Genomic DNA, 26,441 nt, shown 5'->3' with positions numbered 1-26,441 from the left:
TTTGGTAACACAAGGCCGGATTATGAAATCTCCTCCAGTTCTGCCTACATCTCAGCAAGCAAGAAACATGAAACAGCAGCAGACAGAAAGGGCAGACTCAGGAACGTGGGGAATTTCTTTTTCATTCTTATTAAGAGGCTGATTTCCTGGAATCCTGATTTTTTTTTTCTTTTAACACCAGGCTCATTTCCTTACCCCTGAACCTAGGAGCCTGTGTTAATGGGAACAGCAGTTTTGTAGTTAGAAAGGAGATAATATCCATAGACTAAAAATATTGTGTCATGTGGCCATTTGCCAGCAACTCAGTAAAGCTTTCTGCAAAACCTGGCATTCTCTCCCCCTTTTTAAAGGCTTGTTTAATCAAAGCTGCTCCCGTGATATTCATTCTTGGAAAACAGAAATTAAACAGAATGAGAAGCCGCGGCAGCCCCTCTCTGCTCCACCACCGGCTGGGAAGTCCTGAGTAATCAGATCAATCCAGTTAACGGGAGCCGGTCAGGCCAGCGCTTGGCTCCCCCCGCTGGGAATGTGCCCTCGCGGGCACCCCAGGTCTCTGGGCACCTCACAGGGCTGCAGTTTGCTCCAGGACGCAAAGGCTCCAGCTTCCTGCCCAGGCCCCCTTTATCGCGTCGATGGTGTCGGAGGAGGCAGGGTGAGTGGAAGCGGGCTCAGTTTGCAGAAACGCCAGGCTCCCTGGGGACAGCAGGCCACCCGGACCAGGGATCACCCGCTGCAGCTGCAGCCCCAGCCGCCTTGGGGCCTGCAGTGGGATCCAGCGACCCACGGCCAGGGGTGCCCAGGGCCGCCGTACCCATGCACCCACACCACCCTGAGGACCCAGCATCCTCTTCCAACCTGGCGGTGGCAAGTGTGCAGACACCGCCGAGTTCCTGTTGCATTTTTCAGTGTCAGGTGAATATTTTAGAAAACCCCCGATTCCTCTCTCTTCCCCTGTTCCACCCCCATCCCAATTCAGAGGTGGCGGGTGGGGGATAGAAGTGGGAGGGAAGGGCGCCTAGGAGGAAAAACAACAACATAAAAAAAATCTCCTACTGCAATCTCCCTTTCCCTTGGGTCAGCTTGTGGGGTATCCTTAGGAGGGTGAGCTCAATGGGTTATAAGCCAGCATTTGAATGTTTTTAAGAGGAGCCACATTCACAAAGGAGAAATAAAGGATGGTTGGAGACGCTGCCAGGGCTTCTACCCTCTTCCATACTGTCTTCCTTTTCCATCATCAGCCCGGTCCTATTCTCTGACTCAGGCTCCGCTCATCTTACAGATGGACGGCAATCCCCATCTATTCGAGGAAGTTTCTCTCCCAACATGTGAACAGTCGTCAGTGCTGATGTATTTGGAATGGGCCTTGTTCAGTACCACTGCTTTCCCCTTTCTTGAGCATTTTAACAAGAACCAGAAGTAGAACGCGTTTTGCCAAGACTCCTGAGTTAGCAGACGGATGCCAGAGGGCATTGCACAAGTGGTGTGCATCTGTGTGTGTGTGTGTGTGTGTGTGTGTGTGTGTGGTGTGGGAGTGCAGCCTTGGGGAGCAGGAAGGGCGCTGTCACTCGGAGGAAATCAAGGGATGGGACACCAAGGACAGAATTTGCCAGAACAAGGTAGAAAGGAATGAGCAGGGGTTGGGGCAGGAGACCTCCGTCCCGGCGAGAGCTCCAGAGCCCAGGCAAAGGCCTCCTTTCCTCGTGAGTCAGGGGGCTGCTCGATGCACCTGAACAGCCCCAGCCAGCCAGCTCCGGCATAAAGGACCATTTTATTCCCAGGAGGCAAAGACACAGCTCGCTGCCACTTCTCAGAGGCACGTGCAAGAGGGGGGCCGGGGGACAGTGACTTCCCCTGATGCCCTCCTGGTAGCCCAGCTGGTAGCAAGGTTATTGCTCTTTTAATTTAATCCTTTGTCTGCCCCGCTGAAGACAAAGCACATTTCACTTTATGCAAAAGTCCTTCCCTAATGGAAAGGCCCAGAGAAAGCTCCTTCCTGGAGGAATGGCTGCACTAGATCACTTTGCCTCCAGCTGCGAAACTGATTAACGTCCTCAGAGTCTCCGAGGAGGCTCTGCTGCAGTCACGGTGGCCACTTCCCAGCAGAGGGGGAGGCGGAGTGTGGGAGCTGGGTGGGAGGGGGTTGGAGCTCACTGAACCTCCTTTAAGAGGCAGAGAAAGTGCAGGGGGGAGGGGGCCGAGCTAGGGAAGAGATGCCAGGAAATGTCATTATTCACATGCAAGCCAGTCTGAGCCCAGGCCTAACGCCTGCCCCAGAGCGCACCCCACCCGCCCCCATCACCACACGGAGGGTGCACAGGGAGGCCAGCCCATGCTGGGTCCCAGCCCGCGCCCTGCAGCCAACAGGAGCCACCACCCACGGGCACCTGTAACAGCTGAGCGGCTGCGGTGTGGCTGGTCTGAAAGGAGGTGAGCTATGAAGTGCAGAGGGCACAAGGAGTCCGAAGACTTACTACTAAGAGAAAGGGGGTGAAATATCTCATGAACTGTTATGTTGATAACGGTGAAAGGATAGCACTTTGGGTATGAGTATTTAAAATTCGAAAAGCATATTATAATTAATTTTATCTTTTCATTTTACCTTTTTTTAAAAAAAAGACTTTATTTGAGAGACAGAGTGTGTGTGTGCACGTGCGTGTGCAAGCAAAAAAACATAAGTTGGGGAGAGAGCAGGGGGAGAAGCTTGATCTCCTTGATCTTGAGGCTTGATCCTGGGACTCCAGGATCATGACCTGAGCTGAAGGCAGACGCCCAACCAACTGAGCCACCAGGTGTCCCTCATTTTATTTCTTAATGTGGCTACCAGAACATCTAAAATGACATGTACAGCGGTCATTCCTGGCTCACTTGCCAGCTCTGGTCCAAACAATGTACAACCACACGCTTTTAAAACGTCTTTAAAAAGGAGGGAGCATTTCTGCATTAGCCCCACTTTTACATTATCTGTGACACAGTTTCCATTTATTCAGCTGGGTAGGGGTTGTGGGATTTGGCGTTTTAAGGGAGCTGGAGTTTCCAGAGCTATTTTTAAAACTCATCCTTCCTCCTTAGTGGTTCCCACCAGCAAGGCAACTCCTTGGAACCCACCAGGTAAGGTGATAGGCACAAACCAAGCCACGGTGGCTTCACGCACATGCTTTGGTGTTTTGCTTCTGTTCTGTTTTATTTCTTCTTGTGGGTAGTCGTGTATTTTATTCGTCACTTGGGCAGTCTGAAATGGCCCTCTTGTCCCTCCACACCCACCAGCGATTCCAAGGTGATATAAGAACTGGTGATAAGTCTGAATGGAGGTCACATAATTGTCTTGCAGACCGGTAGGTGATTTGCTGCAGTTATGGAGGCAGAGAAGCTGCTGGCCCGGGAGTCTCAGCCTCTTCCAGCCTCTTCCTCAGGATTGCCCTTCCAGCCAGCACCGCGGCAGCACCCAGCTAGGTCCTAAGCACTATGACCATCAGAAACTTTGAATATCGACCCCTAGATCCTTCATATGGTGGCTAGCAACCCGGTGCCCCTAGGGATAGGTCCCCTCTACTTACGGGTCACAGTACCATTTCTTCAAAGACTGCTCTTCTGGAAACCTGTGTCTTAAAGGATGGGGTCCCCAAACGTAGAGTACTCCTCGACAGCAAGGTTGTAATTGCACCCTTCCCATCTTTGTAGGGGCTGGTCACTCTCCTCATCTAGCCTCACTCTCCAACCCCATGGTTCTCCCCAGGAATTCCAGGCAATGCTGTACTCCATGCCATCACTGACTGCCCGGATGGCCGCAGGAATGACACTTTTATTCAGGCTTTGTCCCGTACTCCTGGTAGATGACTCCGTGTAGTTAGCCATTGTACAGCAGCTGATGAGGCTGTTGGTGTGGATTTCTGCTGTCCTCTTCTCCCCCCGGAGAGGGAGCCATCGCCTTCCAGAGGGTGTGCTTCTGGATGGCACGGCACTCTGAGTTCCACATTGGTTAAACTTGTCCTAACTCCTGGTTCTTGGCCTGGCACTTGCCGCAGATCTTGTTGGGGTTGCAGAACTTGTGGGGGAGCCCCGTACAGGTAGGTAACTGCCCCTGTCCCCACCCCACCCCAAGCAGGATCCCAGTGTTGGGAAGGTCAGTGCCAAGCAACAAAGCCAGCAGGGTGGGGGCCATGCCCCCTCCCTTTGATGTGGATCCTGTCTGCCCAGTGGGCCCAGCAGGAGCCGCAGTACTGGGGATGGACTGGTTCTGGGGACACTGGCGTACATGACCCCATTCACCTGAGCCAGTCCCAGCTCTTGGGCAGATCCGAGGAGGACAGGTCCTCTTGAGGCCCAGGGTATGCCCTGAGCCTGACCATGGACAGCTGGTCCCCGACCCCCAAGGCCAGGGGCAGCTGGGGGGAGCCCCAGAAGGAAGTGAGCCCCACCGTGCCACCCACCCCGCCGGTGCGCCCTCCAGCGGCAAGACCAGCAGCCCGGTGGGTGCCTGGCTCCCGGCCCAGCTCTGGTGTTTCATTAAAGCCTTTACTTGTTTCTCCAGTTCAGCAGTTCAGCAGAAGGGTGCAGTGCATCCCAATCACCTGGGACACTTGTGTTCCAGGAATCTGTGTTTTTCTATTAAATTTAATTAATTAATTAATTTTACTTTTTACTTTTTACTTTTTTTTTTTTTTAAACGTGGAACCCAATGCGGAGCCTGAACTCACCAACCTGAGATCAGGACCTGAGCTGAGGTCAAGCATCGGCTGCCTTAACCATCAGAATCTGTGTTTTCTTAAAAGCAGCCTACATATAGTCTCATGCAGGGGCCCAGCCCGCCCAGCCATTCTGACCAGAGGACTCCCCCAGGGTATCTGGCAAATATGCAGATTCCCAGGCCCCCCACCCCCCACCCCAGCCCCACTGGACGGCAAGGCCCAAGAGAGAGGCCTGGAAATTTGGGAAACCACATCTTCCAGTGGTGCTTCTCAGGCCCACCACCAGGGACCCCCAGGGAACTAGATGAGCCTGATGCCTGGGTCGCACCCCAGGACGATCACATCAGACCCCTAGGGAGTGGGACCCAGATATCTGTAGTTTTTTAACGTTCCTCTGCTGGTTTCAACTTACAGCCAAAGTTGAGAAGCATGGGTTTGGTCTTGGTAGTCAACAAACCCATCTCCTTTCTCCTTCTAGGGAGCAAAGTCCGTCCTTTCCTACCACTTCCTAAACGGTTAGTTCCTGTTCCTAGCCGGAGAAGCCTTCTCTCTAGATTATGCTCGTCTTTCCTCCGGGCTGGCTGTCAACTCTGCAAGGTGGTTAGTTCTACTGTACGTGTGAAACACCTCATTAACACTTTGTGCTGCAATGGGAAGCGCCCCTCCCCAAACACGCTGCTGAAAGCACAGGTGCGCCCTGCAGCTGCTCTCTGACCCCTGGCACTGCATTTTCTCTTAAGGGAGCAACGGCCTGAGGCCCCTTCCCTTCCTCAGCCTGATCTATGGGGTGTTTTTAAAGCGGCCACCGTGATCTTTTTCCTTCTGCATAATTTGAAGATGAAGATTTAAAAATAAACATTTTTCTCAACGGTTGAGATTCCTTCCACTTTGCCCCCACTGCATCTTGTATGAGCTTTATCGTAATTATCTTACGGAATTACAAGAATTTGGTGTGTTCACGAATGTCTCCCCACCCATGGGGAGACATAAACATCTTGAGGTACAAAGATGTGTCTCACTTGTCTTTGTGTCCAAAATATCTAATAGAAGGCCTGGCACAGGGACACTTGGGTGGCTCAGGGCATGATCCTGGAGTCCCTGGATGGAGTTCAGGGATGGAATCCCACATTGGGCTCCCCGCAGGGAGTCTGCTTCTCCCTCTGCCTGTGTCTCTGCCTCTCTTTCTCTGTGTCTCTCATGCATAAATAAATAAAATCTTAAGAAAGAAAGAAAGAAAGAAAGAAAGAAAGAAAGAAAGAAAGAAAGAAAGAAAGAAAGCCTGGCACATAGTGGTTTCTTGGTCACAAAGAAAGCTCAAAGTACTAGATTTTGGGTTGCTGGCCCATCCAAAATCCCATTTCCTTGGTCACCATCCAACAACAGTGGCGACAGTTCTGGCCGGTGAGAAGTAAAGTAAAAAAGAAGTAAAGTAAAAAAGTCCTCCAGGAAGGGCCTCTGGAGGATCTTTGATATACACACCGGGCTGACCTGTTCCCTCACCCTTACTCCTTCCTGCTTTTTTTGTCTTCTTCTTCTTCCTGCCTGGAACTGAAAGTTAAAGCCTGGAGGTGCAGCAGTCATATTGTAATCATGAGGTGAACAAAAAGAGGACAAAACCAACATGCTGTGAGTGGAAGAGCATAAAGTTAGAAAGAGCCCAGGTTTCTGAGGGCAGCAGACGTGCCAGCCCTGGACCGCCGGCCCACCTCTGCACTTCTTGTTATGGGAGGGGGGAGAAGTCCCACATCCACCAGTGTGGTTGAGTTTTCTGTTATTTTCAGACAAACAGATTTATAACTGATGTAACAAGGACGTTATCATAAGTATGCATTTAGAGCACCCGGTATTGTTCTGAGCGCATAGTAGGGACCCATTAAGTGTTTGCCTCTTCCACTTATTCCACTTATTCACAGAACTCTGAATAAATGATTTCGGGGACAGAGGGTCATCTTCTGATAATAACAGACTATTCCCTAACTCAAGATGTGGCCACTAATCTGAAAACAGCTTTGTTCCAGATCCTGCAGACCATATTCTATGGGTCCTGGAGGTTATTTCCAAGGCTCACTTCCTCCTGTTAGAAAAAGTAGCTCTGTTGAAGCTGCAAATCAAGCAGCGAACAGCAGAAACAGCCTCCTGGTGTTACCAATTCGCTGAGTGTCATATTTCAAGTACTCGCTTCCGTAAGGCACGATTTGCAGGAGTGATGCCTGCTTCAAGGTTAGTTGGCTGGCTGATGTGAGCTTCGGTTTTTCTCTCCAGCCTGGGCTGCCCAGCTGCAGGGTGTCTGGGCCACTTCGGGGGACGCAGCTAGGAGCCAGGGCCTCCCAGCCCAGGGACAAACTGAAAGGCTCCTTCGCCTGAGGGGTCGTGGTTACAAGAGCTCCTTTGAGAGCTGCATGCAGGAAATGGATTTAAAGGAAGAGAGATCAGCTGCCTCAGACTGAATGGAGAGGGAACGGTCCAGGATCTAGTCTCTGGTTTTTCTCTGGGGGGGGTTCCCTCTTTTCTTTGGAATTTCTGGGACTCTCTTTTAACTTTTTTTTTTTTTTTAAAAGCTTGGCTCCAAGCAGCTTGACTCCATCTCTTGAAAAGGAAGTGTTAATGCCGGCCTTTGGGGGTACACATTTTTTTGCTTACTTTTAAAAGAATATTGCTGGATTTTTATCACCTTAGAATTTAAAAATCCTGAGCCATTCCAATATGCCAGACACGGTGCTAAGTGGCTTTACGGGCGTTATCTAATACTTACAATCCCCCAGCTGTGTACGTGCTATTATTCTTCCATTTTATAGATGAAGAAATTGGATCTCAGAGAGAGGTTAAGAATTTGTCCAAGATCACACAGAGCCATGAGTCTAACCTGGGGTGTCTATCCCTTACCCATTCGGACATCCCCCGTACTGTGTGCCATGGTGGTGGAGAGTCTATCCCTCCCCTCCCACTGCCCACGCCCCCAGCAGAGGCCCCAGGCTCCTGTGTGGAGAAGCCCACCTTGTTTATCCAGGAGACTTACACTCAGAGGTATGTTTCGGCTTGTGTCTTCTGGATCGAAGGCCTCAACCTGATAAATGAATCCCGGGTCTGCTCCTTCCACTATGTAGAGGTCTAGACCTATATCAGCATCCAAAGTGGAATAAGAAACATTTTATCAGATAAAGCAAATGAGGAATTACAGAGTCAGGACGGCTGTACACAGAGAAGCAAAGAGAACCAAGCACTGGCAACGTGGGAAGGAGGGATGCGTGAATAAAGGCATGAACAAGCCACTTATGGGAACAAGTGGCCGCTGGCATCACATCTTCCCAAGTTTCCCTCCCACGGAGAAGTGATGTAGGGGAGGAGCCTCCATGTGAGGCTGCTCCATCTCCATGATTTACTTTTAGGTACAAATTCCCCCAAAACTGAACCAAGGTCACTGAGCATCTCAGCAGAAATGACTTACAGCAGAATAAAGGGAGAGGGCCACCGAGGCTCAGGAAGGGGACCAGAAATTGTCTTCATCTACTTCAGAGTTCTGGGCAGCCAGAGGGGACCAGCCACTTGACACCACCGGCCCTGCCCAAGGGGCCCCCACGCTCCACTCTGGCATCTCTCTCCCAGAGCCAATCCTTCCTCGAGAGGGCTGAGGAGTGCACATCAGCTCACTCCTTGGAGGCACTGTGCTGACGGCTTATGTTTTCTCCTCTATCGTCATCATCCCCATGTAAGTAGGCATCGTAATTACCTCCACTTTACAAATGGGGAAACAGGCTCGGGAAAGTTACGAGGCTGTCTCAGCTGGGGAGGGGGTAAGTGCATAAACATTCCATCCCATTCCATCCTACGTCTGAGCTCCAGCCCTCACTCACCTTTATCACTGCTCCTGCTTTCATCAAAACAATGTTTACTGAATTCTCACTGTGTACCAGACACTGATCTATCTATGCACTGGGGGCACTTAGTGGTTCTCCAAACACAAAACCCTGCTCTCAAGGACCTTGCATTAGAGGGGAAGATAGAGACAATACAATAAATGAGCAAAATATGTGAATTTTACTGTGCAACGTCATGGAGAAAATCAGGGAATTGAGTGTTGTGGGTTGGGTTACAGTGTTAAATGGAGCGGCTGTGGAAGGTCCATGACACTTGAGTCTAGATTCTTAAAGAAATGAGGACCGTAGACATAGGGGAAAGGGGCAAAGAGCAAATGCAAAGATGCCATTGAGGGTGGTGTGTGGGGCGGGGGGAGGTGTTCACAGCCTGGTGAGGAGGCCAGGACTGCCATAGAGGAGGAGACGGAAGTACGCAGAAGAGAACACAGTACGGGTTGGAGTGGACTTGAACAGATTTGATGGTACCATTTTTTTTTTTTTATTTGATGGTACCTCAAGGAGACTCTGGCTCTCCTCTTGAAGGAGATGGAATGTTCTTGTGGGGTTTTGAGCCGAGGAGTGCCTTGATTGGACTGATATTCAACAGCATCCTTCTGGCTGCTATGCGGAGAACAGACTGACAGGGCAGGGCCAGTTAACCCCCTATCGCAATAATTCAGATGATACATGACTAGTGACTTGCACCATGGTGGTAGTGATAGAGATGCCAGGGAGCAGTCAGACTGCTCAGACTTGGCAGTGGCAAGATTTCCTCATAGATTTGATGTTGGGTATGAAAGACAGAGGAGTCAAAAAAGAAAGAAAGAAAGAAAGAAAGAAAGAAAGAAAGAAAGAAAGAAAGAGGAGTCAAGGCTGACTTTGAAGTTTGGGATCAAGCAACTGGAAGGGTGGAGGTGCCATTAGCCAAAATGGGAATGACAGGAGAAAGAGATTAGGGGAGAGGATGATGGGGCCAGGGGTGGAGTGGAAGTCAAGAATTTGATCTGAGGGTGTGTTGAGTTTGAGATGTCATGTGCTGACACCAATTCCAATGTGTGGGGGACTTTCCCTGCAATCCTCTGACACCTGCGGTTCTGCAATTCAACTCAAATCTGATACTATCTACCCAAAGATAGCATTCAGATTCCACCAACCAAGGACTCACCCCACGAGACACCCCAACCCCCACTTCAGATGCCAATTTCAAGTTCAGGCTGTCACCTGCGCATCTGACCCACGAACTAGAAATCTGCGTTTCCCACCATCCCCTCTTCGGGTTCAAGGAATTTGATAGAGGGGATCACAGAATTCAGGGAAATATTTTACTTACAAGATTACCAGTGTATTACAAAAGGATCTAACTCCGGAACAGATAGATGTAAGAGATGCATAGGGCATGATATGGGGAAAGGAGCCCAGAGCTTCTATGGTCTCTGGGCACATCACTGTCCCAGAAGAGAGAGGCTGTTCACCAACCTGGAGGCTCTCCAAACTCCATCTTTTTGGGTATTTATGGAGGCTTGATTACATAGGCATGATTGCTTACATTACTGGCCGTTGGCGATTGAGCTCAATCTCTACCCTCCTCGCCTCGGAGGAGGTAGGCTGAGGTGTGAAGTTGGGACTAAAAGTTCTAACTTTCTAATCACGTGGTTGGCTCCACTGGCAACCAACTCTAACACTTGGGTGACCTGGGGGCATTCCACACAGCACCTCACAATGTCCCACGTGCCTGTTAGACACAGCAGATGGAGACGTGGGACAAGGCAGCTGGGTATCTGAGTCAAGAGTTCAGAGAAGCTGGGCTAAGATGACAGACTTGGAAGTTGACAGTGTGGATGGCGTTCAACGTCATGAGCCTGGGAGAGATCATGCAGGAAATGATCCACCCTGTGCCCCCGTCCTTTGTATTGTCCCTGCTCTGCAGCAGACCCCAGTCACACACTGCCCTCCAGGGGTCTGTGGGGGAGAAGGAACAGGTCAGTCAATGACCGGCGGCAGCTCACAGGGATGAGCCTCTGATGGGCTCTGCCCAGCCTCACTCCAGAATGATCCACTCCTGAGCTTCAGTTCCCCCTCCCCCAGGACTGAGAGACCCGAGAGAAACCACGGAGGTGAGGGGCTTTGTAAATTGTTGGGCATCATTACTGGGAGTCCTGTGCTGGAGGACATTTCATTTATTCCCTGTTCATCAAGCAGCTGCCTTTTCCAGGGAAACAGCTGCTCCTTTACTTACTTTTCTGTTTTGCTCTGTTCCCCAGGGTCCCCCCGTCCAGCGATGCACCCCCCAGCGTATCTTACCTTTTGCCAAATTGCCTTGAAACTGAGGTGGCTCGTTCACGTCTGTTACCTGCACGGTCAGGATCTGTAGGTCAGTGACACCGACGCCATCCTTAACATAAATCTGCAAATCAAATATGTTTGGTCCGGTTTCAAAGTCTAGTTCTTCCTTCCCAGTGGTGACAACCTAAAAGCAAATGCAGAATTCTTAGTAACCATGTGAAAGGAGATCTGTTTTGTATGCATGCGTTTTGCAAAGGGATGTTACTAGGGAGGAAGCAACCAGCATCCTGGAAACCGTCTTTCCCTCACTGTCAGAGGAACCGGTTGTTTTGCTTTAGTCTTTCCCACATAAGCCCCATGACACTTCACTAAAGGGACTCCTGCGTGTGATGCTGCTTTTCAGAGGAAAGAAAAAATATTTAGGCGACATCCTGGTTCCATCGACTGGAGATGAAAAGCCAGGAATTAAAACCCTGTCACTACTTGGGGTAGGCACCTAGACAAGTCCTTTAGCCACCCTGAATGTAGTTGGATTTGCTAGTCTTTAAGAATAAGACACCACGCTTTCCTGGGATTGCTGTTAAGTCACATCATGACCCGGCGCTCTGTGCTAATTTTCCCAAGGCCACGTCCAAGAATGAATAAGGGAAGGATATGTCTGCAGAAATAAGGAACAATATATATTTATATCAACAGTCTCTTCAAGTGTTTTTGTGCGTTTCCACACATTCCACTAGTGGGAACCTGTTCTCTGCTCTCTAAGTGTTTTGGAGATGTGAGAGGGACACTAAGAACCAAGGCCAGAGAAACGTCATCAAGATTCATCAGCAGGAACCTGGGCGGTCCAGGGTGGCAGGGTCCTGCTGAGGCTAACTGGAGGCCAACCTGGGACCTCTCCTGTCTCCATGCACACTCCTGTCACCAGCTTAGACCACGGAGTGCCCAGAGCATCAAGGACTAAGTTTCATAAATGTCTTAATTACACTAATGGAACCTATTGCTTATGCATACAATTGGGGCCAGGCAGGCATTCAGGGTCCCGTCGTGATGAGAACTTAGTGTCCCAGCTGAACTTTGGTGTGACCTTGGGAAAGTCCTTTACCTTTCCCTGATTTTGTTTCCACATGATTATAATTAGGTAAATTCCCCTTGCCCTAGTTAAACAGCTGGAGTATAATACAGACCATTATAACAAAGAGCTAGATCAGAGTAGTGTGGAGAACTGGGGGCAAAGTTCATTGTGAGGTCTGTGTAGTCGGGGAAGGCTTCGTGGAAGAGGCTGTGCAAGATCTCGGTTGAGAGAAGGGAGCCATGGATGGGAATGAGTGCATGTGGTGGAGGGAGAAAGTGTGGGGGAGGGCTGAGAGAGAAAATGAGGTAGTCTCATCTCCACCAGTGAGCAGGGTCAGCCAGGCACCCACATATGTGGAGATCACCAATCTCCATGCTTGGCATGTGGCAGGTGAGAGCAGCATAACACAGGGGTAAGAGCATAGACTCTGGAGCCAGGCTAACTGGCTTTAAAGCCCAGCCTTCCCATTACTTAACCCTTTGTGCCTCAATTTCCCCATCTGTAAAATGGGGATAATATTAGCACCTACTTTAGAAGGTTGATGTGAAGATTCCATGGAATACTTTGACCACTCTTTGGCACTGAGCATGCACTCAGCAAATGCTGACTTTCATTAACATTAAAGAGCCAGAAACTGTTCAGTGAATGTATGTCCAGCAGAGCATCCCCTCTGTCAAGATAATCCACTGTATTTCCTGATTTAGACCCTTGCTTCCTGCTAAGCCTGGAGCCCTCTCCTGAACCCCAAGCTTGAATGACTCCTTTACTACAGTATTACCTATTAACAGCCCCTTCATCTGGGGAACTAGCGCTAATACTCTAGAGGAAGGAAATCATGCAGTCAAAAAAGAGTCCAAAAATGTTACATCTCAGAGTCAAAGGAACTGAGTTGCTGTCAACACAAATAAGCAAGTTGGTTTTGCTGCTGTTACCGGCATTTATTGTCTGTGTGCCAGGCTCTTGCCAAGCCATTTTGTCGAGTTACCTTGTTAAATCATCGCAACAACCACAGGTTGGTAAAACATCCCACCTCAGGCGGATGGAGACTAGGCCAGGGAGGGGAAGGCACTCCAAAGGTCACAGCTGGGAGTGTGGAGGCTCCATTTGGTTGCAGGCAATCTGGCTGCAAAGTTTTGGTGGAAGACAGTGCTTGGTTTCAGGTATGTTGAGTCTGAGGTTGTCCTGGTCAAGGCTGAGCAAATTTGCCAGACCCACCATGCTGGTGACAATGGGTAAGGGAATAGTGGCAAGAGAAAGAAGGGCAGGTGTGGGCCTCCGCACAACCTCAGACCTCCGGGCCAGAGACCCGAAAACCTCATTACTAGCCTTCTCCTGCAGAGTGTGAAGTCGCCCAGGGAGGAGTCAGGTTCTAGCACGGGATGGCAGCAGAAGTAGCCCTTATGAGAATTTTGGGTTAAAGGATGGGATCGTTTTGGACAGAGTAATTGATGCCCTTGGGTAGTTTCTGGGGAGAAGCAATTAATGCTTCAGAACAGCTTCAGGACTGGTGAATATGTGACCTATCCTAGGACCAACACAGGGTCCAGGAAGCGCCAGGCCTGGAACAGTGCGCTGAACACAAGCCACCATTTCTAGAAGTCAGAAACAGGATGGAACTCTTCCTTGACTGTCAGCCCTGTTTGGATCGCACCAAACATGGAAAGGGCAGGTCCTTTCACCTGATTCTGAGGCCTCACCAAACCAGCAACAGATGTGCACAGCAATGTGGGAGAAAGAGCCCAGGACTGGCCATCAGAAAACCTGCGTTAAGTTCTTATTTCATCTCTTACGGTGATGTGACCTTGGACAAATAAGCTAACCTTGCTGTCTCTCTGTGATCTTAGCTCAAAAATAAGAATAAAGGGTTTTCAGTGGTGGTAGAGTCAGTGTCAGGAGTAACCAGAGATCGGGATGGGAATGCTCAATGGGATCCCCGCACACCTGATGCTGCATGATTGCCGTCATCATCAAAGGCAGTAAAATCTAGAGGCTGAGGGTGAGAGTTCTCAAAGGGGAACAAGCTCGATATTTGCCAGCAGCTGAACTGAATGGATAGATAAATTGTGGTCTGTCCATACGGTGGGAAATTATTCAGCCATGAAAAGGAACGAAGTGCTGATCCAGCTTAAAGGAAACTAGGCAGTCATTAAAGACCAGATACAGTGTGAATCCATACACGATGCTCCGAATAGGCAAATTTATTAAAAGCAGAAAGGAGATCAGTGGGTGTCAGAGACCAGGGGGAACAGGAAAAGTGTTCTAAAATTAGATGGTGGTGATGGTCTGTGAACACAGTAAAAACCACCAAATTGTACATTTTAAATGGGTGAATTGCATGTTGTACAAAAATATATCTCAGTGAAGCTGTTTACAAAAATAGAGGTCTGAAGTCAGACGGCCTGGGTTTCAGTTACAGGTAGCTGCGTGATCCAGGGCAAGTTATTTAACAAATTCTGCTACAGTTTCTTCCACCTATGAAAAGGGGATAGTAATATAAGTAAAATCATTGGATTGTTTGAATAGTATAAAAGTAAACACAGGTGAAGCACGTTCAACAGTGTCCGGCATATACGACATGCTGCACAAGTGCAAGCAGTTGGCAGGGCTTCTAGGACCAGATGACCAGCAGCTGTGGAGGACGAGCCAGAGGTCCAGGGCCAGGTAGATAGGGCAGGTGGGTCACAGAACCAGCATCTGGGGTTGTAACCTGGATGCTGAAGTACAGCCTGTCTGAAAGTGTGCTCCTTACATACCAAAGAACCTGCCCCTAGGGGTGCTGAGAATACTGTACGCCTGAGCTCTGCCCACACATCATGGGTTCTAAAGGTCTGCTCTGGAGCCCAGATATATGCACACCTTTGGGGGGCTCCCCTCAGGACTCTAACGATCAGCTGTGCTTAAGAGCCCCTAGTATGTACCTCAAGAAGGCCACAGAGCCTCGACCAAGCAGCCTGAGCCCACTGGGTCCCACCAGAACCCCGGGGCAATGGCAGGCAGGACCCAAGTCAGAGCTAATGATAACTGCCAGAGGTTCCTATGCCAACTGAGCAAAGCGCAGGGGTGGGGGAGGTGCAGATACCTGGACCCTAAAGGTGTCCCTAGAAGGGGCTCTGAAGATTCCAGTGGAAAACATGCAGGTGTGTTTGTCCTACTTAAGGAGAAGCACCAACTTTGGAAAAAACTCAAATGATGAAGTAGGAAAGAGAGCGGGGGCAGCGTGGCTCCTGAAGGTGAACGCCTGGGTCGGAATTGTGCAAGAGGAAGCACTTGCACAGCGTGGCTGGACGTGAAAGCTTGTATTTTAATGAAAGAGGTGTTTTCTCATGTTAAATAAGTCTCTTCATAGATTTCCTTCTGAAAAAATCACAGATTTTGAGAAAAGCAGAATCACCAGGCACACATTCATTAGAGTCTGGCTTTTGAGGGGACCAATGCCCAAACTATGCCACCCAAAGGACTTGGGTATTGTCACCACACAGCTAACTCCTGAGGGCATGGGAGGGCGGTTGGCAATAAGAAACAAGACTTGTATTTGTAACAAACTGAACATATTGCTCCTTGTGCTGGATTAAGCGAAGAAGGAAGGTTCAGAGTGTTTAGGGGCCTCTAGCCCAGAGGGCTCTGGGATTGCCCCAGACAGGCCTCCTGGGTCTTACTAGAGGGGAGAGTGAGCCATGGAAAGGGGAGGAAATGGTCACTGATCTGGGATCCCGACCGCCCTCTTCTTCAGGACCCCGCTCTGTGGACAGTTCCCAAGGAAGCCACTCTTGCCTCAAAATCCAAGCCTGACAGCGAGTTCACCTTGAAGGCGTCAGTGAGGGGGCTTGTGTTGATAATCAGGGGCAACCCTGCAGTCACGGGTGACAGCGAGGCTGATAAGTTCACAGAAAACTTGTGCACTGGAGTCTCAGGTGGAGAATTCTCGGCCACGCTGCTTGTAGCAGGCAAGTGGATTAGGTGTAGCGCTTCTCTCCCTGTGGGTTTAAAAAGGATGCAAAATGACATGAACATGAAGGCTTGTGCTGGGAACAAGGACTTAACAGCTTGGTCTAGGGCTTCAACCTGTAGCTCGGAGTGCCGCTGGAAGCTGGTCACTCCCCAAGAACAAATACCCTCACGAAGGACTGGAAATGGAAATGGGAGATCTTCTGGGAACCAAGAAAACAACCACCAACAACAACCATGAAATCTGCTTCTGTCATTCTGTAAATAAGGCTGCTGCTTTTCTCTTGTCTCCTGCCACTCCTTCTCTTTCCTTGCAGCCTTTGTGAGGAGCAAGGGAAAGACGAATGTGATGCTTTTAGGAGGCAGACATCCACTTGAAGGACCTAGTCTGGCCGTGACATCCTGTCTTACAAGGCCCGGGTAATTTACAAGAGTTTATTTTCCTCGTCTGTGTTGGAATTTGATTCAGAGCTCATCAAAACCTAAGTGTGCATGACAGGCAAGCTCCAGAATCATGGTAGATCTCCCCACACCTGTAAGTAATCCCGAGGACAATTGTTTGTCATTATGGAATGCTGGGGGCATCAGTTAGAGGGTTCATCAGTACATCTTGATTGATAGATTAATTCCCATTTCACAGAGAAGGAAACGAGAGACTCAGGGAAGTCATGTGCATTGCCTCGGGCTGCATTTCAGGCAGGAGTTTCATAATTTAAGAGAAAGTATGTTTCTTCCAGGAAAGCCTTGGGACACTCTTAGGTCTCCTTGATAACTTTCCAAGATTTTGCTTATACAGAGAAGAGTAACAGGTTATGTTCTTTCATGCTTCCATAGTGATGGTTACCCTAGGGAGGTGAAAAGTGTCCCCCCTCCCACATCCCCCCTCCAAAAAAAATCCATGTTCAGTCAGAACCTGAGAAGGTACCTTATTTGGAAATAGAATCTTTGCAGATGAATTGATTAAAAGGAGGTCATTCCGAATTAGGGTGGGCCCTAATCCACCAAATGGTGTCCCTATAAGAAGAGGACAGGACACAGAGACACAGGAGGAAGAGAGCCAAGTTATGATAGAGGCAGAAGTAGAAGTGATGCAACTAGAAGCCAAGGATCATCAAGCAACCACCAAAAGCTAGGAAACACGTGTAGAACAGACCTCCCTCGGAGTTTCTAGAGAAAAACCAACCCTGTCAGTGCCTTGGCTTCAGACCTCTGATCTCCTGAACTATGAGAGAATAAATTTCTTTTGCTTTAAGCCATCCATTTTGTGGTAGTTTAGTATGGCAGCTCTATGAAGGCAGCGCAATGACCACTCAGCCAATGTTCCAAATAAGTGCATCATGTAAAATCTTTTCTCTCGTTTACTCCCCAAAACAACTCTCTCAGAGAGGTATCAGTGGCACCATTTTACAGATGAGGAAACTGAAGTGAAGAATAATAAGTAACAAAATCAAAATTTATACTGAAGTCCTACTTCTTAGCAGGTTTCCTGATCTTGGCCACCATTAGCCCCTGGGGAACAAGCCACTTGGAATGGGAAGAGGTACAGGGGTAAAGAAAAGGATCTGTCCTCCCAGAAGGTGTGGAACTTCTAGAAACAAACAAGCCATGGGAAAATGCTGGCTTTTTTGTAAGACAATGTTTTTATTTCAAATTTGGGGGAGATGGGCAGCCCGGGTGACTTAGTGGTTAAGCGCTGCCTTCAGCTCAGGGCCTGATCCTGGAGACCTGGGATCAAGTCCTACGTCGGGCTCCCTGCATGAAGCCTGCTTCTCCCTCTGCCTGTGTCTCTGCCTCTCTCTCTCTGTCTCTCTCTCTCTCTCTCTGTGTGTGTCTCTTATGAATAAATAAATAAAATCTTTTAAAAAATTGGGAGGAGAAGATGTAGAGAAGTAGATGCGAATGTAAGAAAAATTGAAACATAAATGCATTGATACGAGCTTCACAAATCTAAAATCATCTTATGTAGTTTAGAGACTAAAGTACATTATGCATAAGTTATTTTTGCTCCCAGAATAATCCTGTTTTATGGACAAGGACATAGCAAGGGCTCAGAAATAACAAAGCAGCTGAGGTTTAGGGTGACAAGGATATGAATAGATTTTTTAATCCATTAAAATTGACTTTAATATTATAGCAATCTTGTGATAAAAATTGGGAGCCAAATAGTAAGCTAAATAGAGGCAAAAAAAAAAAAGTTCCCCCAAATAGTTTTTTTTTAAATGAACATATTAATCAACTGCTTCGGTGCTTGGGGTTTTCTTAGGCATAATTCCCCCACGCCCTCTTTTCCCATAACCGGAAGTCACCAGGGCCCCCATGAGCTGTTCACCAGACTGTTTCCTCTCTGTTCAACAAGACAAGGACAGTCATAAGCAAAATGGAAGGTTGGTAACTTCAAGGAAACCCCCACCTTCTCTTGTCCCCTCCCACTCACCCGTGACTTGGGCCCCTCCAGTCAAGGAGGAAGGAAGCCTCTGCTCATATTTAAGCAAATACAGAACTCACTTGGTTTTTCTCAAGAATCACCTGCGGTTAGGTAGTGTCCAGCCAAAACGAACAGGCCCAAACAAGTAACCACTTGCATTTACTGAGCACCTACTCGCCAGGCGTTGTGTGGCTTTACTGCCAGATCGCAGCCATTGTGAACACAATCCTGAGTTCCATCACCATTTTACACTCCTGAGGTTGCACACTCACTGATGGGCTGTGGTCGGCCTGGCTCTTGGCATCTGGGTCCTCTAGCTGACAGGACATACCTACTACAGACAGTCTAGGTGACCGTGCACATGGAACATCTCGTGGCTGTCTTACGACTGGGTAACATGGTAGCCAGATGGTGCTGGGGTCTGGTGAGAAATTGGCCCCTCCCCCCAGATATTAGGTGGTGGTGATGCTATCTGTGAGAGGCTGTTTGGGGAATAACATAAGGAAGCGTGCTGCAGTATTAGCTTGACGTGAGCTTGGGTGTGAGAGGCTTTCTGCAACCTCACCCTGAACAGGCAGCTTGCCCTGGCCACCAACCAGGGTGTGTCTCCTTCGATGAACCGAGAAGGCTAGCCAAGCCGTGTTCTTCAAATATCGCCCACTGATATCTCCTAGTTTTCTCTGCTGATAGTGTGTCCATTGATCTCGCTGTGTTCATTTTAACTCCGATAAGCCCTGGGTTCTGGAAACTAATTCTGTGAAAGAACTAGCCTTCCAGTCCAAGGCATCTAACTCCAAGGACAGGGCTCTTTGCACGGCTCCACCCTGCCTCCTTATATTTATAGATCTTTTCATAGCCCTCCTTGAATGGTCATATTTTGTATGGCAGCGAGGAAGATATGTTGAAGGCAGAAGTGGATATATTTAGTGCCCCTCAAGCAAATTGTGTTGGAGACTGCCTGTTTCATGTATGACTAAAGCCATATCCTTGGATATGCCCTATCTGCTGGCATTCTTCTCTCTCTTATTCTCTCTCTCTCTCTCTCTCTCTCTCTTTTAAGCAGACTCAGGGGCTTGACTCACAACTCTGAGATCAAGACCAGAGCTGAGATCAAGAGTTGGACGCTAACCAAAGGAGCCACCCAAGCAGCCCTCTGCTGACATTCTTGCTGGAGATGTCCTGGACCGCATCTGGTGGCCTCTGTTCCTAGGGCAAGGTGGCATGCACCAGGGGTGTGCCATGAAATCCTAAAAACTTTGTGGCAGACACTCCAGGGATACTGGTAAGAAAGGTAGTCAAGCTGGGATCTCCCGACTCTTAGTTCCACAATCCGTTCCTCCGTTCCTCTGGCTCTTTTGCTACTAAAAAAGTAGTAGTAGCAATATTAATAGTAATATTAGTAACTAATAGCATAGTAATAATAGTAACCAGTGGCTACGGTCCCTTCCCTAAAAAGAGAGCATTTAATAAGACACGAAATTCACCACATGCTCAACCCATTCATTATACAGATCAGTTTGGGGGAGGTGCCCAAAGGTACTCAGCTAATCAGTGGCAGAGGGAAGGTTAGAAGCCAGGGAATGGCTCTAAGACGCGACACCCTTGCCTTCCAAAGATGGCCTTACAAACTTTCTTTGGTGGTCTGAGTGCTGGAGACCAAGAAAGAGGCTTTAATGGAATTTGACTTACACATGCATCTTAATTAAGGATCAAATTAGAATTGCTTGAAGCGTACACTTTGCAAAAGAAAGAGCATGCAGAAGATTTATTATCAGTCACCGAGCCCATGGAAACATCTTGCTTGCCATGGAGATCTGGATGCACGATGGGCTCACTTGTTTCAAAATGAGCAAAATCACTGCCTTGCCAGAAATGGACCAAAAGACCGCCCCCCACCCCCACCCCGGGAGCCTGTGTTGGAATAATTAAGGCCTCTTCAGCCTCGGTTGTGGGGGAAGAAGTTGGCCACCCTGGGCCTTTGACACCAAGTGGTGTTGTTCAGGAAGCATGGGTGATACCGCCTTCTCCCTCTAGCGATGCGGCTGCTCTGACTTACAGTGTGACTTCAACACAGAAGGCAGTCCTTGCCCAAGACTGTCACTTGATAAATACCTTTTCATTCTCTCCAGTAACTAATACAAATGACAGTGAGAGAGATCGGGGAATGCTGTGAGAAGAGCACAGGATTTGCAATCAGAGCTCTTGCTTCAAGCTTGAGCTCTCTCACCACTTGACTGTATGACCCTGGGCTGGTCCCTTAACTTCCCTGGACCCTCTGTCAGCTCCATCTCTCAGGGCCGTGGTGCCACCCTACCAGTGGCCATTCAACAGAGCTCAGTTGCTAAAGAAGACACCCAGGACCCAAAGGAAAAGCTTACCAATCCATGGTTTACTACCGATCAAGGAGGCAGGATAGCAACAACATTAGAGTATGCACCACAGCTGAAGGCTGCCTCACAGCATGAGGACCAGAGAGGCCAGGGGCCAGCTTCCAGCATCCTCTTTTCTCTAAGGGCCTTAACAGAATGCACTTGCAGGGATCAGAAATCACCAACACAGCCACGAATACCTCGCAACCAGGGAACCCAAAATAGAGTCTCTGCTGGACATTTTTATATTTTGCTGGTCATGTAGGCACCATCTTGTTATGTAACCAGCCTCCGCAGCAGAGCCTCCCAAGCCAGGTGCAAATCATTAATCTCGCTGCTCTCCACGAACGGTGCTCACAGGCCCATACAGACCACTCCAAAATTCCCAGGACTCACAGCTCCAAAGCAGCGCTGTTAATCAGCATGCTTCTTGCCTTGACCAGAAGTCAGTTCCCTGTAGGAACTTCAGCAAAGCAACTCGGGCTAGTTTCAGGCCTGCTAGCATTCACTCTCACAGCACAGATACCATATACTGAAAATGCATATACTTGGTAAACCATGAAACATTATAGAGTGTGGTTTCAATATTTGCAGTATCTTCCTATGCCTTTAATGTACATGATGTGTACTTCCCTGGATGCCATGCTCTCACACTTTCTTTGGAGGGGAGGGCTGATCCATTCCAGGCAAGGCTATCAGCAGGGAGCCCTTAGTAGGACACAGAAGAAAAGATGGTGACTCTACTTGTGATTCTGTACATTCTACTAGGTCATAAGTAGCAGGAGAAAGATGTGTTTCTCTTGGGGGTAACACTTCAGTGCTGGTCTAGAGAGAGGTGGTTTCTTGCAAACCTCCTCCAGCTCCATAGAAGTGGAAATACGGATGGAATTCTAGAGACTGGGTGCTTGAGCTGGAGAGAGGAAGACAACAAGATTGCCATGGGCAAGGGGTTGGGGAGAGAGCTAAGAGGAGGGACACCTTTTCCTTTTCTGAGGTTGACATTGAATGGGAAAGTGACATTACAGAAAAAGTAGAAACCTTTTGCAATGGACATTGGACCCTGTATACAGGATTAATTAGCCAATGGGAAGACTTTCCGGAGATGGACTTCATCTTCCTGGCTTTTCAAACAAGGAGAGCGTGGATAAGAAAGGGTTGCACTTAGCTCCTCCAAGAGCCTGAGACATGGAGTCTTGGGCCTCTTTTTGATTTCCTGACATTGTTTAGCAGAGGGCCAGGCGCAATGGCAAGCTTGGGGCAGAGGGTCTTCCTGGAGAGACTTGAGTTAGCCTCCTGCCTGGTGCTCAGTGGAGAAAACCCAGGGCTGGTACCGCATTCAGTTTCATGTGGATCTTCCAGCTACCAAGGAACCCTTCTTTCATTAGACACCCTGGCATTTTTCATTTCCAAGAGAGTAATACAAAAGTGACTTCGCTGGAGGAACTTTCTCAAAATGCAGATAATGTCAGCGAGCACTGGATTTAAATATTTCAAGGAGCCCTTGCTAAGTCCTCCAGCTTCAGGAATGATGTGTAGTCCTGTGGTACTGATGGAACCGAAAGACTATTTTATCTCAACTCTTCTACCCGTGTGCTTGGGAGATTTGTCTAGCTTGTGTTCTCCTGGGGCTCCCTTTATAAGCCATTGTGGGATTGAGACTCTAGCATCTGTAGCGTCCTGAAGAGAAACAGTTGCATTTCTCTCATCTTAATAGGAGATGGGAAGGACAGAAACTAATTTAAATGCCAATCTAAGGAGACGTTAGATCTAAATCTCTGCATTTGGAAGGGTATCTGTAAATGTGAGGGAAAAAAAGACCCAAAAAGGAATGATGATCAATAAAAACAACAAATATTTATTGGATCCCATATATATGTATGGCATGTGGGGACCACCAAGCAATAAAGGAAACAAAACCTGTTACTGCAGGGCCAACATTCCCCTTGAGGAAACACAACAGACACATAACAGATGAATTCTAGAATAACTCATGCTGCCTGTTGTTAAGCACTTATTTTGTGTAGGGCACCGTAAAAGAACTTTGGCATATATTCCATATATAAGCAAGAGGAGCTCTGGGGTGCAGTGGGAAGAGCACCCACCAGGAGTTTGGGCAATCCAGGGAGGCTCCGTGGGGGAGGTGGGGCTTGACTTGGGTGTCAAAGAATGTAGAAGCTTTAGATCAAATGAGAAGAAAGAGGATACTGGAGTGTGTTCCTTTGAGATTATTATGGTGCTGCCTGTTTCCAACAGCCCGAAAGCAGCTACCAGTGTGGCCACCACGCCTCCCTTGTGATGCTATGTGACTCTGTGTTTGAGAGCCAGGATAAGAATCAGCTTCTCAGACTCACAAAAGAAGATGAGAGGGAAACACTGCATCACAGCAGACCTTCAAAAAACTAGGATTTGCCCTGTGGAAGCCAAAGCAGGGAACAAGTGCGTGGCCTTTTGGAGATGGAGGGATGGGAGTGTGGTTTTGACAAGGAATTTCAAATATTTCTTGCAAACCCTTGTGATCTGTCACTTTAACACGTCTGATGATAAAGTTCCAAATGATAATCTTCAGTGTGAGACACTGGGTTCTTCCTAACTTCACTCTTCCCCCAATAGCAACAAATGTCACCTCTCTGCTCAAATGATTGTGGTCGTAAAAGCCTCTGTTTCGGGAAATCTCAAAGGTTTCCTTCAAGGGAGAGTCTGAACTGCACAAAATCCGACATCACATTCCCAACAACTCCCGCTCTCTGCCAAGTAGAAAAGCCGAAGATTAAAGAGGGCTTAGTATTAGGAAACCCAGTCATTTATTTATGTTATTAGCAGATCGAAGGGGGAAATTAAACGGTCAGGTCCCTTCTGGGAAAGGCATTAGAAATCCACTGTGATTCGGAAATAAATACCTGAAAAAAAAGTTATCTCCTTACCATAGAAAACATTTCTGTTTCACACCAGAAGTTAACATCATGCTTAATGGGGAATAAGACAAGAGTGTACACTCTTATCGTTGTTCAACAACAGCCTGAAGGTACAGGCCTGGTAATTAGATAAGGAAAAGAAATACAAGACAGAAAAATAGGCAAGGAAAAGTAAAAATGTTGGTTATTTTCAAACCTGGAAAATGCATGAGAGTCATCTGAAAAACCATGACAAATCAAGAGAGAAGTCATTAGTAGACTTCCACCCATTGTGTGACAATCAATTAAAACAGACAAGGGAAGAGAAGATTCTATTCACAAATACAGAAAAAGTAAAAAAAAGAACTGGTAATAAACGCAATGAGAATGTGCAAGATCTCCGTGAAGGAAATCCTAAAATCCTCAGGAGGAAAACAAAGACTTGCAACAGTATCTAGAACTGTTGGGCAGCCCGGGGGGCGCAGCGGTTTAGCGCCTGCCTTCCGCCCAGGGCGTGATCCTGGAGACCCAGGATGGAGTCCCACGTCGGGCTCCCTGCAGGGAGCCTGCTTCCCCCTCTGCCTGTGTCTCTGCCTCTCTCTCTGTGTCTCTCATGAATAAATAAATAAAATCTTAAAAAAAAAAAAAAAGAACTGTTGACCAGGAAAGCTCAATGTCATATGTAATAATAATCACCAACGTTTACTTAGCATTTACCACGTACCAGACACTCCGCCAAGTGCGTTACTATATAACTCATCAAATATGTAAATTATCCCTACATTCATCTGCAAATTTAATGTGATTGAATTCCACACATTATGTATATACTACCTATTCAAAAAGAAGATTGGATTTAAAAAGCTCAATTTCCATGATCCAAGTTGACGACATTAAAAGGATCGCCCAAGATTCTTCAAGCTCTTGCCTTAAGAAATAAGGAGTATGAGAAGCATTAGGTTGACTCTTTGGTTCTATCAGAAGACCTTTCCTTGGCTCAAGATTAAGACAATCACCCCTTGATGCCTCGGCTTTCCCACAGGATGACTTGCCACCTTCAAGTTGCCTCCAGGAGGCTCCAGAGAAAAGCCAGGATCCCCACAAAGACTGATTTGACACACACACGAGCTCTGCCCTGAAAATCATCTTCCCAACCTTCCACCTTGGAAGGACTTCTGGCCCAGGCCAGTCAACGGGGAGAGAAAGTGAAGTCTACACGAAGACCAGAGACTAGGCGTTGGCTTTGTTCGGCACCTCTCTTCTCCAAAGCTCCCCTGCCCAGCCCCCTGGGGCTCCCTACTGCTGTGTCACCTCAGTCACCAGTGCTGATAAGCCCACGGTTGACGAAGACCTCCCAGATGCGAGTCCCTCCTGGGGGACGTTATCACTCAGTGACCGTAACTAAGCCAAGCGTGGTGACAAATGGAGCGCCTACCTGATATGGCACCCAGGAGAACCAGGAGAAAAACTGCTCCCTGCATCTCCGAGAGTCACCTGTGTCCGCACTTCCAGTGTATCACCCAGTAGCTGAATCCTGCCTGACACCCTGAGTTTATGCCACTCAGCTTCCGCTCCTGGTTTTGTTGCCACGAGAGAAATCAAACAGAGGCTTTGGTGGTAACACAGGGAGACTCCAAACACCACAGGACTGTTCTTTGATTACCTGCTTCTGTGACCTCGTGGTACCCAAGAGGCCAACCAGCCAGCCCCGGGGGAGCTCAGAGTCCATCTTAAAAGCCCACAAGAGGGGATCCCTGGGTGGCTCAGCAGTTTAGCCCCTGCCTTTGGCCCAGGGCGCGATCCTGGAGTCCCGGGATGGAGTCCCGTGTCCGGCTCCCGGCATGAAGCCTGCTTCTCCCTCCTCCTGTGTCTCTGCCTCTCTCTCTCTCTCTCTATGTCTATCATAAATAAATAAATAAATAAATAAATAAATAAATAAATAAATCTTAAAAAAAAAAAAGCCCACAAGAGCAAAGAAAGCAGAGGCATGGAGATGGTGCTAAAAGCTGGACATAAGGGCCACCTGGGTGGTTCAGTCAGATGTGTCTGACTTCAGCTCAGGTCATGATCCTGGGGTCCTGAGATCGAGCCCTGCATCAGGCCCTCTGTTCAGTGGAGGGTCTGCTTCTCCCTCTTTTTTTTTTTTTTTAAAGATTTTACTTATTTATCCATGAGAGATGCAGAGAGAGAGAGAGAGGCAGAGATTAGGCCCTGGACTGAAGGCGGTGCTAAACCACTGAGCCACGGGGGCTGCCCTGCTTCTCCCACTTCCTCTGCTTCTCCCCCTGCTTGTACTCTCTCTCTTTCTCAATAAATACATAAAATCTTTAAAAAACGAAACCAAAAGCTGGACATAAGCATAAACATCCGTGATGGTCTCAAGCACCCTGTAGCCAGGCATCTCGTCTTTTCTGCTGCCCTGAATTGCTGAGCCGGGCTCAGAGTTGAGACCAGACCCCTCCTCAAAGCAGACTGACTGTGATAGACCCTGCCCATCACCATCACCCCTCTAGCCTTCGATGAAGTCTGTTGTGGAAGGTTATCGGGGTAGTGAGGCTTCCGTGCACTGGGGAGCGATGTGGCCTGTCCCTCAGGGTCAGGTGCTGCCCTACGTGGTGCTTTTGCTTTATGCCGCATGCAGCCCCACACGGGTTCCAAGAATGAAAACAGAGAAGGGGGAGTGGCAGCACAGGGGTGGGGGGTGGAGAGGCCTGACCCCTCAGCGTGGTGCAGTGAGAATAGTAGTTGACACAGTGGAAGGAGAAGCAGACTCTCACTGAGCAGGGAACTGGACCTGGGCTCAAACCCAGGACCCCGGGATCATGACCCGAGCTGAAGGCAGATGCTTAACCGACTGAACCGCGAACCTGGAGGCAAGACCTGCAGGGAGGTTGACTGGAGGCCAGGAGACCATCCC

General features: G+C 48.5%; 1 protein-coding gene across 2 annotated transcripts in view; it reads right to left on the bottom strand.

Annotated features, from left to right (window-relative positions):
- Window positions 1-25,065, bottom strand: part of CDHR3 (cadherin related family member 3) — a 59,666-nt gene extending 34,601 nt beyond the window's left edge. Inside the window, exons 1-4 of one of the 2 annotated variants that reach the window (XM_072759947.1) lie at window positions 24,960-25,065; window positions 15,666-15,868; window positions 10,841-11,006; window positions 7,702-7,799 (exon numbers count right to left, since the gene is read on the bottom strand). In XM_072759947.1, the coding sequence (XP_072616048.1) occupies window positions 7,702-7,799; window positions 10,841-11,006; window positions 15,666-15,868; window positions 24,960-25,005 (513 nt within the window). In that variant the 5' untranslated portion in view covers window positions 25,006-25,065. The remainder of the gene's footprint in view (window positions 1-7,701; window positions 7,800-10,840; window positions 11,007-15,665; window positions 15,869-24,959) is intronic. The other variant, XM_072759946.1, reaches the window with a different exon arrangement.
- Window positions 25,066-26,441: the final 1,376 nt, after the last annotated feature.

Source organism: Vulpes vulpes, chromosome 5 (genome assembly GCF_048418805.1).
Source record: "Vulpes vulpes isolate BD-2025 chromosome 5, VulVul3, whole genome shotgun sequence".
NCBI classification, from domain to species: domain Eukaryota; kingdom Metazoa; phylum Chordata; class Mammalia; order Carnivora; family Canidae; genus Vulpes; species Vulpes vulpes.
The sequence above is the reverse complement of the archived record's forward strand: the minus strand, read 5'-3'. Positions and strand labels throughout refer to the sequence as shown.